Source organism: Dama dama, chromosome 30 (genome assembly GCF_033118175.1).
Source record: "Dama dama isolate Ldn47 chromosome 30, ASM3311817v1, whole genome shotgun sequence".
Classification (NCBI taxonomy): domain Eukaryota; kingdom Metazoa; phylum Chordata; class Mammalia; order Artiodactyla; family Cervidae; genus Dama; species Dama dama.
The window spans coordinates 22,001,035-22,015,624 of NC_083710.1; the positions used below are offsets into that span (position 1 = coordinate 22,001,035).

At 40.7% G+C, this 14,590-nt stretch overlaps 1 protein-coding gene and 1 long non-coding RNA gene across 4 annotated transcripts in view; both read left to right on the forward strand.

Annotated features, from left to right (window-relative positions):
* Positions 1-679: 679 nt before the first annotated feature.
* RB1 (RB transcriptional corepressor 1) overlaps positions 680-14,590 on the forward strand; it is a 115,525-nt gene continuing 101,614 nt past the window's right edge. The window contains exons 1-2 of one of the 3 annotated variants that reach the window (XM_061133202.1): positions 680-980; positions 3,751-3,877. In XM_061133202.1, the coding sequence (XP_060989185.1) occupies positions 856-980; positions 3,751-3,877 (252 nt within the window). In that variant the 5' untranslated portion in view covers positions 680-855. Of the gene's footprint in view, positions 981-3,750; positions 3,878-13,025; positions 13,209-14,590 lie in introns of those variants that run through there. The other 2 variants (XM_061133199.1, XM_061133200.1) reach the window with 2 other exon arrangements.
* Positions 3,884-8,207, forward strand: LOC133049235 (uncharacterized). The gene is made up of 2 exons (XR_009691247.1): positions 3,884-6,027; positions 6,477-8,207. It is a non-coding gene; the product is annotated as an uncharacterized LOC133049235 (long non-coding RNA).

The following is a 14,590-nucleotide window of genomic DNA, read 5'->3' on the forward strand; positions in this document are numbered from 1 at the left end:
AACTTCTATTCAAATGCCCCTGCTCCTCTGAACATGTCCTTTAGACGTTTCGATGGTGCTTCCTGGTTTTAACGCTATTAAAACCGCGCAGCACCTTGTCATCCGTTCTTTGCCCGCAGCGCCCACCCCTCTTCCCTCAAAGAACTCTCAAGAGGCCAGTTTCGTCGTCCCATACTTGGTCTCCGCTAGCAGTGGGCAAAATCCAGCTCCTCATAGGTGTTCCAGAGGGTGTTTGTTTTTGTTTTTGCCGACTTCGCTTAACGGATTGGGCGGGAGGAGCGCGGGCGAGCGGGAGGGCGCCGCCCAGGAGGAGAGGGGCGTGCCCGCCCCGGGTGCGCTCGCCCGATACTCCCCGGAGGGGGCCTCGGCCGCAGCCCCGGACCCACCCGGCTATAGCGAGGGGGCCCGCGCACCCACCGGGCCGGGTAGCTCCCTTACCCGGCCACCCACGGCCGCAGGGGCGAGTTTCGAGGAGAGACAGGCTGAGGCGGCAGCGGCTGCCTCCGGGCGGGCGCCTGGGTTGCAGGCCCGGGGCTCCCCGCCCGCCCGCCCGGCCCACGCCTCGCCTCGCCTCGCCTCGCCTCGCCCAGCACCCCGGTGCCCTCCCGACGCCGGCGGGCCCGGGAACCTCGCGGACGTGACGCTGCGGGCGGAAGTGACGTTTTCCCGCGGTTGGACGCGGCGCTCGGTTGCCGGGCGGGGGAGGGCCGGCCCGGTTTTTTTTTCTCAAGGGAACGTTCAAATTATTTTTGTAACGGGAGTCGGCCGAGGACGGGGCGTGCCCGAGGTGCGCGCGTCCTCTCCCTTCCCAGGCCCTCCTCCAGCGCCCGCCGGTGCCTGCCCTGCGAGCGCGTCATGCCGCCCAAAACCCCCCGGAGAGCGGCCGCCGCCGCCGCCGCCGCCGCCGCGGAGCCCCCGCCGCCGCCCCCTGAGGAGGACCCCGAGCAGGACAGCGGCTCTGAGGACCTGCCTCTGGCCAGGTGAGCGGGCCGAGCCACCGGCGGCGGGCGGCGAGCTGGGAGGGCGCCCCGAGGCTGCGTCGGCGGGCGCCGCGGCGTCTAGGCGGGGGCGCGTCCCCGCGGGGCGTCGGCCCCTGCGGGAGGACGGTCCCCCCTCCGCCACCTTTCGCGGCGGAGCGCCCGGAGGGAGCTGACGGAGGTCTGGGTGCGGGCGCCGCCAGGGGAGGGCGGCCGGGAGGGGGTCTCGGCCCCAGCTTGACAGGTGTCGAGCGGGTGGGGCTCGGGTCGCTGAGCGAAGTGACAGGTGCCGCCTTTGCTCCGCAAGACGGCCCTGCGCATCCGGCGGGTGATTTCGAGACCCCATCACACGCAAAAGAGAAAAAAAGAAAAGAACTAACTGGTGTCTGCTGGACAGGTTTTTCTTCCCGTTGAGATTAGTAGTCCTCCAGTGGTCTTTTGACTTTCTCTTTTGGTCTCCTGCGATGCAACAGTTGGAAGTGGTTGTTTTTTTTTGTTTTTTGTTTTTTTTTTTTTTTTTCTCTGGGCGCGCAGCTGTATCTGAAGCCCAGTCCTGGGACAGACAGCCAGAAAAGCCTTGGATGCGGCGGCAGAGATGCCCGCGGACGTGACGGGCAGGGTCCTGGGTGTCAGTTACCCCCCCCCCCCCCGCCCAGGAAGCTCGACTGAGGCGCCTTGTGGCGTTCTCTTCTTAGAAGGGGATTTTCGGTTCTTGGGGATTCACGGCCATCGGTAGTGACTGGTGGAACGTAACTCTTTAGAAAGAACTCGTGCCTGGGTAAAAATTTTGTGAGACGTTTAGCCCAAGAGCTTAAAAGTTCCTAAACTTTTCTCTTGTTTTCCAAAACGTCTTGCGTATTTTCGTTGGCCACAGCGTGCCTCGTTATTTCTTCCATTTTGCCTTTCGGCTTTGAGCCAGCAAGGATCCTGGTGTCCTTGGGGTTTTTTTTGTTTGTTTCGTTTGTTGGAGTAGAAAACGAGTGTTTTTGTGCTCACGTGGAGTTGTTTTTCTTCTCCTAAGTAGATTCTAAATAATCACGATAATGCAGTGGAACTTGACAGGGAGATAATGTATTGCAACATCTTATTTTTCTTGATTGTGATGCTTTATGGTTAGAACCAAAAATTGAACGAGTATAATTATCCATTATTATTGTCAGCAGTGGCCCTGCTTTGAAACTGCACATCTTTTACAGGGGAATGGGACTCCTTTCTGTCTCCCTTCCACAGTTTTAGTCCATTAGCAGGTCCTGTTTCTCTCACCTCCCCCTGCACTAACAGAATTTGGGACAAATTGTTAAAGATTGGGAAAGGCTTTTGGAAATGGCTTGTGAAAGGCTATTAGAAATTCATATATGACTATCTTATGAATTAAAAATCATTCTCACTAGTGGGAAAAAAAAAAAAAAAAAGCCCAGGGATGTTCTAGGAGAAGACGTTAGTTTCTGATTAAACTCTGATATGTTCAGTATTTTACAGTTTCCCTTTGGTAAGAACAGTGAAGTTTACTGCAAAGAACTCTTATGTTAACCGCAGAGCTTGGAAGCATTCTTGAATAATGTAGAGTAACCGGAAATATTGAAGTTCTGGCCATCACCAGGGAAAAGAAAGTCTTTGTTTTTATTTTCCAACACTTCATTTTATATACTTTTAAATGATGAAACTATCACAAATTCTTTAAGTCAGAACCATGCAAGATAAAGTCTATTCTTGATTATCCTTACCCATAAAATGTGTCCTTATTAAAAAAAAAAAAAAAAATGTGTCCTTATGGGCTATCAAAAACTACAGGTTAACTATTTAACAAGGATAGAACCACTGCCTGGCAGTCTGAAGTTGAGAAATTTACCTGGGGTGGGTTCAGGGCCCAGTCCAACTGCATTTCCAGTGATGGAGCCCATGTCTACTTTGAGAATTGGGAGTTTACTTAAGGGAAACAGCACACCATTTTCATTCTTGAGATAACCAAAAGTTAATTATGTTTCAGAGGAGGTTGGCAGTCTGGAATAGTGCTCAAGGGCATGGATTATAGAGTTAGATTATTGGGTTTCTATCAGGGTTTCTGACATACTGCCTGATTTCAAGTGAGTGCTTTAACTTCTCTGATTTGGTATTTGTAAAACAGGGATAATAAGAGGATTTACCTAATAGGGCTGATGTGGGGATTGAATCTACCTTCATCTAAGGTACTTTGTGTGGGATCATAATAAATACTAAAAAATTATTAGCTATTCCTTGTACTACTACTATTATTATTAGAGGTCAAGTAGACATTAAGTGATTGAAAAAGAATTAGCCAAGAAGAGTTTTTTGACTGCCTGTCTTGGTTAAGGAAAATCAGGAAGAAAAGGCTGAATTTAATCATCGTGTAAGAACTACTAGTAAGTAGGTTAAATAAAACACTGTGAAGGGTATACTGCATTTTAGCAAAAGTTAATGATATTGAATTGGTTTTGTAATATTATCTATTGCTTTCCTCTTGCTGTTAACCAACCCAACTTTCCCAGTTTTAGCTCTTGTACTTATTTTAAGCTATTTTGCTGCTCTGAAGTAGCAAACATTTTTCACTGTGTGGTATTACCATTCTGGAAAGACTGAAAAAGATAAATATATGTTTAAATTCTAAGTGTAATTTTTTCAAAGATAAATAAGATTCTAAAGTATTTAGTGATGCTGTCTTTCAGGATAGTGCTATTCTATGCAAACTATTGAAATGTTTATCTAATTAATTTGATTGTAAATATGTGCCTATTAATATTTTTTCATTTGGTAGGCTTGAGTTTGAAGAAACTGAAGAACCTGATTTTACTGCATTATGTCAGAAATTAAAGATACCAGATCATGTCAGAGAAAGAGCTTGGTTAACTTGGGAAAAAGTTTCATCTGTGGATGGAGTATTGGTAAGGAATGTCAAAGTTTTTTGAAAACATTTTTTTAATTTCAGAAATAATTTTTAATCACTATAAAAAATTTTGAAAGTGGAAAATTATAAAGCAGAGTTACTAATAATCCTATTACCCAGAGGTAATTTATTTCTGATAACATGAAAAATTAAAAAAACCCAACTCTCCATGTAAGCCCCCCACAAAAGTATTTTAAAGCAAATCTTAGGTTTCACATTTTATTCATAAATAGTTCACTATGCTATAAAGACTTTTTAAAAAACAAAATGACTCATAAAATAATTTTAATATCATAATATATAATCAGTATTGCAATTTCCTGATTGCCTTATAATTATTTATTTAGAATTCAGAATCTTTGATAATATTTTGATATTCCTTTTTTTTCTTGAATACATATGCATATATATTCAACATCTATGTATATAATAATATCACTAGCAAATAATTATTGACACTTTATATGTACTGGGGAATATTGTAAGCACTTTGTAAGTAACTCATCTGACAAGCCTTTAAGTTGTGAAGTATAAAATCCTTATTTTACATGTAAAATGTAAAATCTTCATTTTATAAATGAAGATACTGAAGCTGAGTGAGATTGAGTAACTTAACTAAGGAATCCTGACTAATAAGATCTAAAACACATATTTGGGATCATACATATAGTTATATATGTAATTGCATGTAGTTTTGTATCTTAAAAAAATATTTTTTCTTAACATGAGCATTTTATGTTGTTAAATATTTTTTGATATATTTGATAATGTCATTTCCAGTGGTGTTATGATATTTTATCCATTAGATGTATTCTGATTTGTTAGCTTACTGTTATTTGACATTTTCCCCCCAACTTTTTGGAGCTGTAAAATAATGTGATAAACATCCTTATTTGTAAGAGTGATACCTGGCACAAATTAAGTCTTCAATTACTTGTTAAATGGATTAATGAATGAATCTCTGATTATTAGGATAAATTCTTACAATTTGAATTACTGAGTCAAAAGCTACGAGCATTTATAAAACTATTGGTAATTATTGCTAAATTGCACTCTAATCACTTTTAGTGAGTTTACGTTTTCATTCAGCATTGTATTAGAGTACACTGCTGTCTTGTTTTTTACTGATTCGGTCAATGCAGCAAAATATGTTTATATACATCCTATAAAAATAGCTATTTATAACTGTTAAAAAAAAATCTCTAGTGTTTTAATCTGTTTGGACTGTTACAACAAATACCTTAGTCTGGATAGCTTATAAACAATAGAAACTTATTTCTCACTGTTCTGGAGCTGGAAAGTCCAAGATCATGGTGCAGGCAGATTCTGGGCCTAGTAAAGGCACACTTCTTTATTCACAAGGAATTCACAGATAGTGCCTTGTCACTGGCCTCTGTTGGCAGAGCTGGTGGGAGCTTTTGCTGGCCTCTTTTAGAAGGGTACTGATTTCATTCATGAGGGCCCTTCCCTCCTGACCTAATCACTCCTGAAGGCTCTACCTCCTGATACCATCTTGTTGGGCATCATGTTTGCAGCATCTGAATTTGAGGGGGACACCAGTATTCAGTCTATAGCATCTGGTAATAAAAAAAAAGGAGAAAACAAACCTCCAAAGACTTTCCAAAGATCTGAACATATTCTAGAACTACATACTAAAAAGGCATTCTTGAAGTATCTTGGATGAATGACTTTGGGATTATCATCCCAAAGCACCTAATATATATTTCCACTGATTTGGGTATATCATGTACAAAGCCATTTCTTTGAGTGTGCTGTTAAAGAGAGTCATCACTCCTTCACTTCTCTCTCTTCCATAAATACTAGGCTTTTAGTTTTCAGAAAGTTGAGAAGGGGTAGTTGATTATAGACATTATTGGTAAGTGCAGATAGTTGCCAACTTTTAAGTGAGTTGTGTTCCAGATCTCTTGAAAGTGAAAGTGAAAGTCACTCTGATCCATGGAATTCTCTAGGCCAGAATACTGGAGTGGGTAGCCTTTCCCTTCTCCAGGGGATCTTCCAAATGCAGGTCTCCCAGATTACAGGTGGATTCTTAACCAGCTGAACCACAAGGGAAGCCCAAGAATACTGGAGTGGGTAGCCTATCCCTTCCTCCAGCAGATCTTCTGACCCAGGAATCCAGATCTCTTAGTAAGTACAATAAGGTAGTTAGATTTGCAGGCTAATTCACAGGAAACTTTTTAAAAAAAAAAACTGAATTCTAGCAGTAATAGTTTTGGGCTTCAGACTTTCATACATACATATATAAATAAATAAATGTTACTGCTTTTGTATCCTACCCTTTTGTTTCTCCTGGCTTTGTCCCTATCTTCCATGGGAACTGGCATAGTTTAAAACTCATCTCCTGATGATGCTCTTGATGGGGACTAGGAGATGAGAAGTCATTCCTGGTTGTGTGCTGAGGAAAATAAAGGAATTTCATGTTACATTTGGGATTTGGGGCATCTTTTCGTTGGGTACGACAGGATGATGTTGTATTTTTCTGTTACAGTTCACCAAACTCTTCCACAGAAATGTTATTTTCAGTGATAGTTAAGTTTTTGAAAGTTGGCCTGATAATTTAATCTTCATTGATACAGTAATTTCTAAGGGAGAATGTGACACAGTGAGTGCTGAGAAGCCAGAGAGTGACACAATGAACCTGTTTCTGATGCAGCCATTCTAGTTGCACTTGGCTATCTTCTTTGAAACAAGAAGAATGTGGTAACTCAGGGTAATTTTTGTCACCTGAAAATAGATAATGTTTATTGAAACAAAGGATGGGTTAAGAGCAAGAATTTGTCATGAGACTGGACTGACTCAAGTTTCAAATCTACCCTTTACTGTCTCTCTGATCATGAAAAGGTACCTAAAATCTCCAAGTCTCAATTTGCAAATGGAACTAACAATAATTTCTGTGTCTTGGAGTTATTTGGTAGATTAAATAAATTCATGCATATAAAGCATTTATTAGTGTAAATGAGTGCTTATATTTGGTCATGCAAGCAGAATATTTTGACTAATGAGCTACTGCAGAAAATCTTATATTAATGTTTTTTAAAAGAACTTAAGGATCAATTAAAATGGTTGAAGTTTTAAATGGATGTATAGTGATTTTGATGTGGCACTTTCATTAAAATTCACATTTTTGGGTTCTTGAGAGTTAAAAAAAAGTTGTTTATACATGCAGGAAAGCATATATTAATCCTTTTAAAGGAAAGGTTTGTGGTATTTTGTCTAGAAATTTCTTCTTGTATAAATGTTTAGTAAGTGTGTAATATGTGATTGCTGTCATATGATTAAATTGTGTTCATGCTGCTTACAGCATATGAATAAAATAAGAAATTGGTCAGGTATACCTCTCATACTGTGACTTATGGTGAATCAGTTGTTGGAATATTGGTTTTCTTTCTGCATCTTGAATGACAGCGTGGCAGAGAAGAAAAAAGCCTTGGACCTCAGGGCAAAAAACTCTTATTGTAGTTGTAATGTAGCTATATGATTTTAGGCAAATTGGTTAATCCCAGTCTCAGTTTGCCCATCTGAAAAGCAGAAATGATGTCTGAATGTCAGCCTTTTAGGCTTTTGCATGGGGGTGTGTGTGTGTGTATTTGTATGTTTATTTGTGTGTGTATATATTCAAGGGCTTTGAAATATATTACCCTTGATAGAAGCATTTTAGAGGTAATTACATTTAGAAAGATAATTGAGAATAGTTTGGAATTAGAGTAAAACTAGGCATTCTATTTAAGCTGTGCTGCAAAAATATGAAGTTTCTTAATAACCTTAGCAGAATATATATTTTAAAATTATGTGTAATGAAAAATTTCTTTGCCTGTAATTTTTTAGTCCTTAGTTATATATATACCCTTTCTGTTTGAAGATGGTGCTTATATTCTGATTGCTTGTGGTTTTTGCTGAGCAAAATACATTTAAGAACATGTTTGTGTGCATGTCCTCAGTCGTGTCTGACTCTTTGGGACCCCATGGACTGTAAACTGCTAAAGGACATACACGTGAATGTTACATTTGTATTACAGATGGAGGATATATGCAGGTTCTTTTATTTCTGATTTAACTTCTAAGATTAATTTTTAAAGACATTTTATTTTGGAGAGTTTCAGAGATTTATATAAGTAGGTTAGAGAAAATAGTATGAACTCTCACATACCTGTTAACCAGCTTCAGTAGTTATCAGTCATGGCCAAACTCTATTTCTCCCTGACTCCAGATTATTTTAAAGTAAATCCAAGATATGATGTTTCATCTATACATATTTCAGTATGTATGGGGGGAAAAAAAGAGCTCTTTAAAAAAATGACCACAAGAAATTTCCTGGCGGTCCTCTGATCAGGATTCCACACTTCCACTGTAGGGGTCATGGACTGAATCCCTGATTTGGAAACTAAGATCCTACAAGCTGCACCAGAAGACAGTCCCCTCCAAACAACAGAAGCATCACAGTTCATCACACCTGATAAAATTAATGAAAATTCCTTAATATCAAATATCCGTTATTTGAATTATGTAGATTGTTTCATAAATTCTTTTTTTCAGTATGTTCAGGATTTAAATAAGGTCTACCCAGTGTGATTGGTTGATTTATGTCTTAAATCTCTTTCAGTCTATAGACTTTACCTTTTCCTTCCCTCCCCCTTTTCCTTCCTTTTCTTATTTTTTTTCCAATGTATTTGTTGAAGAAACTGGAGTTTTTATCCTGTGAGATTTTTTTACTGTGTGTATTTTACAGATTGTACCTCCTTCATTGTTTAACATATTTCCTAATTCTCTGTGTTTTCTAGAAATGATTGTAGAGGCCTGATCAGATCCTGATTTGATATTTTTCAGAAGAAATGCTTCAGAGATGTTGTTGTGTATGCCTGTTGGTAGACAAATAATGTCTTGTTCTCTGTCTTTTAAATGTAAGCTTTTTTTGATGACCATTGACTGGAGCCATTAGAGGTTGCTAAATGCTGAACTAATCTTTCCCTTTGCAATTATTAGTTGTAATTCTTCTGTAAATAGAAACTTTGCTCCATCAACTATGTTTATTCTGAAGTATAGGTCATTCAGGAAAGGTTGGATAAGTGCTTTATTCTTTGCGTTTATTGACTAGTTTTCTTTCTTTTTTTGTGTGTGTGTGTTTATTGACTAGTTTTCAAGCTGAGTTTGTCTTTTAACATTCCCCAAAAGTGACCAATGGTTATAATAATCTTTTCAAGTATTAATATTATCTTATAATACCAATAGACCAGTTTGACTATACAAAGATAATATAACATTCAGTTGATCCTTGAATAGTGTTGGAGTTAGGGCCAGCAAACCTCCACACAGTTGACAATCTGTATTACTTATGGTTGACCCTCTGTATACACAGTTTCTTCATATACATGGTTCCTCCATTTCTGTAGTTTCACATCTGAGAGTTTAGCCAATCTCAGCTCATGTAATACTATAATATTTACTATTGGAAAAAAAATTGCCTATAGTGTAGTACTATAGTCTTGCAAAGAGTTGACTCACTGGAAAAGACCTTGATGCTGAAAAAGATCGAAGGCAAGGCGGGGCGGGCCGCAGCAGAGGATGAAATGGTTAGATAGCATCACCAACTCAATGGACATGAATTTGAGCAAATTATAGGAGATAGTGAAGGACAGGGAAGCCTGGTGTGCTGCAGTCCATGGAGTCACAATGAGTCAGACACAACTTAGCGACTGAAAAACAACAGTAGCCTTTACTATTGAAAAAAAATATATAACACACAGTTTGCAGCCATGTTCTTCAAGAGTCAGCTGTATTTTGTAATTTCAAGAGTAAAATGGAAATAAGATCACATAGTATTTAACCTTAGGGATTGTCTTTTTTTTCATTAAGCATAATTCCCTGGAGACACATTGCTGTTAAATGTCATTATATTTGTTTGCTAAGGGTGCCATAAAAAAATACCACAGACTGAGTGGCTTAGACAACAGAAATGTGTTTTCTCACAGTTCTGGAGGCTGGAAGTCCAAGATAAACTATGGGCAGGTTTGGTTTCTTCTGCAGCCTCCCTCCTTGGTTTGCAGATGGCTGCCTTCTCCTTGTCTTCTGGAATGGTTTTCCTGTGCACAAATCCCTGGTGCCCTTTTGGGTGTCCAGACTTCCTGTTCATGTAAGGACACTAGTCAGATTCAATTAGGTTTACACTTCTGTCCTCATTTTAACTTACGTACCACTTGAGACCCTATCTCCAAACACAGTTATGTTCTCAGATACTTAGGGCTCGGGCTTCAACATAGGAATTTTGTGGAGGGAACACAGTCCAGCTCATTGAAAATGGTTTGTTTCTTTGTTATTTTTGGTAGTATTCCATGGGATGGCTGCACCACAGTTTGTTTAACCATTCACTTACTGAAAGGTGGCTGTGTTGTTTGTAGGCTTTAGCTACTATGAATGAAGCTGCTATATCTATATCATGTTGTAGATTTTTATTGTGGACATCAGTTTTCCACTCTTTAAACACCAAGGAGTGTTGTTGTTGGATCCTATTGCAGAGATCCTATGGTAAGAGTATGTTCATTTTTGTAGGAAACCTCCGAATTGTGTCCAGAGTGGTGGTACCATTCAAGAAAGCGCTGCTTCTTTCATAATTTTGTGAGCATTTGGTGTTCTCACTGTCTTGCATTTTGGCCATTCTAATAGGTGTGATATCTCACTTTTAATTTGTAATTCTCTTAACGGCGTACGATGCTGAACATCTTTTCATATGCTTATTTGCCATCTGTACATCTTCGGAGAGGTGCTGACACCTTGTGCCAATTTTTTAGTCTGTTGTTTATTTACTCATTGGTGAGTTTTAGGAGGAGTTTGTGTATTTTGGAAAACAGTCCTCTTTAGATATTCCTTTTGCCAGTATTTTCTCCCATTCTGTGGCTTAACTTCTCATCCTCTTGACAGTGTCTTTCATCAAGCAGAAATAATTTTAATAAAGTCCAGGTTATAAATTCTTCCTTTTATGAATCATGCCTTTGATATTGTATCCTTATCATTGCCATCACACTTCCTGATTTCAAACTATTACACAGCTGTAGTCATAAGAATAGAATGGGATTTAGCATTCAGACAGACACATGGATCAAGAGAAAAGAAAAGAGATCCCAGAAATAAACCCCCACACATATATGGTCAGTTAATTTATGACAGAAGAAGCCAAGAATATTCAGCAGTGATAAAACCATCTCTTCAGTAAAGGGTTCTGGGAAAACTGGACCACTGCCTCACACTATTGATAAAAATTAACTCATACTGGATTAAGAGACTTGAACATAAGAAACCATAAACTCCTAGAAGAAAACATAGGTGCAAGCTCCTTGACCACCGTCTTGGGGATAATTTTTTGAATTTGACACCAAAAGCAGAGTGAACAAAAGCAGAAATAAACAAGTAGAACTAACTACATCAAAATAAAAAGCTTCTGATAGGAAAGGAAACCACTGACAAAATGAAAAGGCCAATTGGGAGAAAATATTTGCAAATCTTGTATCTAATAAGGAGTTAAAATCCAAAATACTTAAAGAACAAACAATCCAGTTTAAAAAAAAAATGGGCTGAGGGACTGAATAGGTATTTTTCCATGGAAGACATACAGATGGCTAACAAGTACATGATGCTTAACCTCTCTTAATCATCAGGGAAATGCACATCAAAACCACAGTAAAATACCACTCCCATCTGTTAGAATGGTTATTATCAAAAAGACAAGACATAACAAGCGTTGGTGACAATATAGAGAAAAGGGAACCGTACATTGTTGGTAAGAATGTATATTGGTGCGTCCACTGTGAAAAACCGTACCTGGAGAGGAGAGATCAAGATGGAGTAGAAGGATGCGGGCTCACCTTCACGCACCAACACATCAAAACCACAACTACATATAGAGCGGTGCTTGGTCAAATTGATTTGGGAAGTAGCCAGATGGCTCTTTTTCAACCGAGGCTGTGAAGGAAGAACTGCACAAAGGCTGGCAGGAAGGGAGGAGAAGCAGTCTGGTCTGGTCAGGACCTGCCCCCGCCAGTGGAGGGTACAGAAGGGGAGGGACATGGCACAGATTTGGGGATTTTCCCTGGGGGGAGTGAGGGGTTTGCGTCACGTATTAGGCAACCTAGCCCACAGGTCCAACCCTGGGAAGACCCCCTTGGCTGGTTTGGAAACCACTGGGGCTTACCGGAGGTCTCTAAGAAACCAGGACTCGGCCCTTGAAGGACATGCACAGACTTACCTCCTCCCAAGTCACAGCAGATGGGAAACTTTCTTGGGCTCTGGCCAGCTTACCAGGACCACCCCAGTGTATCCCGCAGCCTGCTGAGGGCTCCTGCTCCAGCGCCTCTTGCCCGGGCGCTGCACCCACTGCGGCGCGGGCAGCTCCTGAGAGCGCGCACACTTGGAGGGCTGCGAGCCTGCTTGCATCCTGCCCCCGACTCTGACCAGTGTGGAGGCGGACACTGCCAGCCTGGGTGTCCGTGTGTACACCCTGGAGGGAGCAAAGCCGCATCCCAGGCGGAGAATGTAGGCACTTGGTAGGCCGACATTGCACACACTTGAGGGGGAGTAAAACTAGGTGGGGCCTGCCATCGCAGGCTCATGTGTCCATGCGCGCATCTGGAAGGAAGTGAAACCGGGTCAGTGAGGCAGGGTCATGTGTCCATGCGCGCATCTGGAAGGAAGTGAAACCGGGTCAGTGAGGCAGGGTCATGTGTCCATGCGCGCATCTGGGAGTGAAACCGGGTCAGTGAGCCCGGATGTCCGCTGAAGTCCTGACGCGGCCTCTAACTAAGGCATGGACGCCGCGGCTGCGGAGGGAGAGAAACCAGCGCCGGGGTTCAGCCCCGTGTCCTCAGCCGTGGACGCGCCCCATACCTGGACAGGGACTCTGTCAGAAACCCACTTTCCTCCTAGCAGAAACCCACTTGCCTCGGTACTCCGGTTCCAGCCCCTGGAGCCCCGCCCCCACCCCTTATATGGTGGAGACCGCGTTTGAGCGGAGAGGCCCCAGTTCCGACCCGTAGTTGCTCCAACGTCAACCCATCACAATGATGGCTGCCCGCACAGCCCAGGGGAAGACAGCCTGTGCCCGTTCACTTCAGATCCAGCAGCTCGCAGACCAGAGCCTCTGGGCACATGCGGACTGCATTGGGACACCCCCACATGAGGACATGCCTCCAAGACTGGGATAGGTAACTGTTTCACCTAATCATGGTGACAGAGAAGGCTGAACACAATGAGAAGACTGAGGACTATATTTCAAATGAAAGGGCAAGAAGAAACCCCTGAAAAAACTCTCTGATGAAACGGAGGTAAATACCTTATAAAGAGTCCAGTAGTAATAGGAATGCTAACTGAACTGGGGAAAAGAATAGATGAACACAGAATTTTAACGAGGGATTAGAAAAAACATACAAAAAGAACCAGTCAGAGCTAAAAAACAGGATAACTGAAATGAAAAACACTAGAGAGAATTAACAGCAGGTTAGGTGATACAGAAGAATGCATAAGGTATAGAATAATGGAAATCACTGGGTCACAACAGCAAAAAGAAAAAAAAAATTTAAATGAGAATTGTTTAAGGGACTTTGGGGACAACATTAGGTGTACTAAAAATCACATTCATAGGGGTCCCAGAAGGAGAAGAGAGGGAGAAAGAGGTAGAAAATTTATTTCATGAAATTATGGCTGAAAACTTCCCAAACGTAGACAGGAAACAGACATCCACGTGCAGGAAACACACAGTCACAGACAGTATGAACCCAAGGCATATCATAATTAAAATGGCAAAAGTTAAAGAGAGAATTCAAAAGGCAGCAAGAAATAAAGAGTCACATACATTTCTATTATTATAATGTGTTTTCTCTTTCACTCTCTTTTTTTAAAGTTAATCTGACTGTAAGCTTTCTTATTTTATTGATCTTTTTAAAGTATCAGCTTTTGGTTTCCTTGGTTTTTCTGTTGGTTTTCTATTTGCAGTGATTCTTTTGTATTTAGCTGACTTTTTGTATTGAAATGTTTAAATTCCTTTCTTATTTCCTTTTGTGTATATTCTTTGTTTTCTTTGTCATTACCATGGGGATTCCATTTAGCATCTTAAAGTTTTATACCCTAATTTGAATTTTTTCAAGCTTAACTTCAATAATATAGAAAAGTATACTTCATTAGCCCTGTCCACACTCCTTTCAGTTATTGATGTCACAAAACTATGCCTTTTTATATCGAGTCCAAAAACATAAGCTAATGATTTTTAATGCATCAGTGTCTTAAATTATATAGAAACAACATGTGGAGTTATACACTATTATTGTAATAGTAATATCTTTCATAATTGCCTGTGTATTTACTTTTACTGAGATGTTTATTTCTTCAAATGACTTTGAGTTACTAACTTTAATCCTTTATTTTCAACCTGCAGGACTCCTTTTAGCATTTCTCATAGGACATGTCTAGTGGTAATGAACTTCCTCAACTTTTGTTTATCTAGGAATGTCTTGATTTCTCCCTTACTTTTGAAGGACAGTTTTACTGGCTATAGCAATCTTGGTAACAGTTTTTTTTTTTTCTTTTAGCACTTTGAATGTATCAGTCCTCTGCCTTCTTCAGCATTTCTGATGAGAAATCTGCAGATAATCTAATTTAAGGTTCTTTATACTTAATGACTTGCTTTTTTCTTGCTGCTTTAAAAATTCTC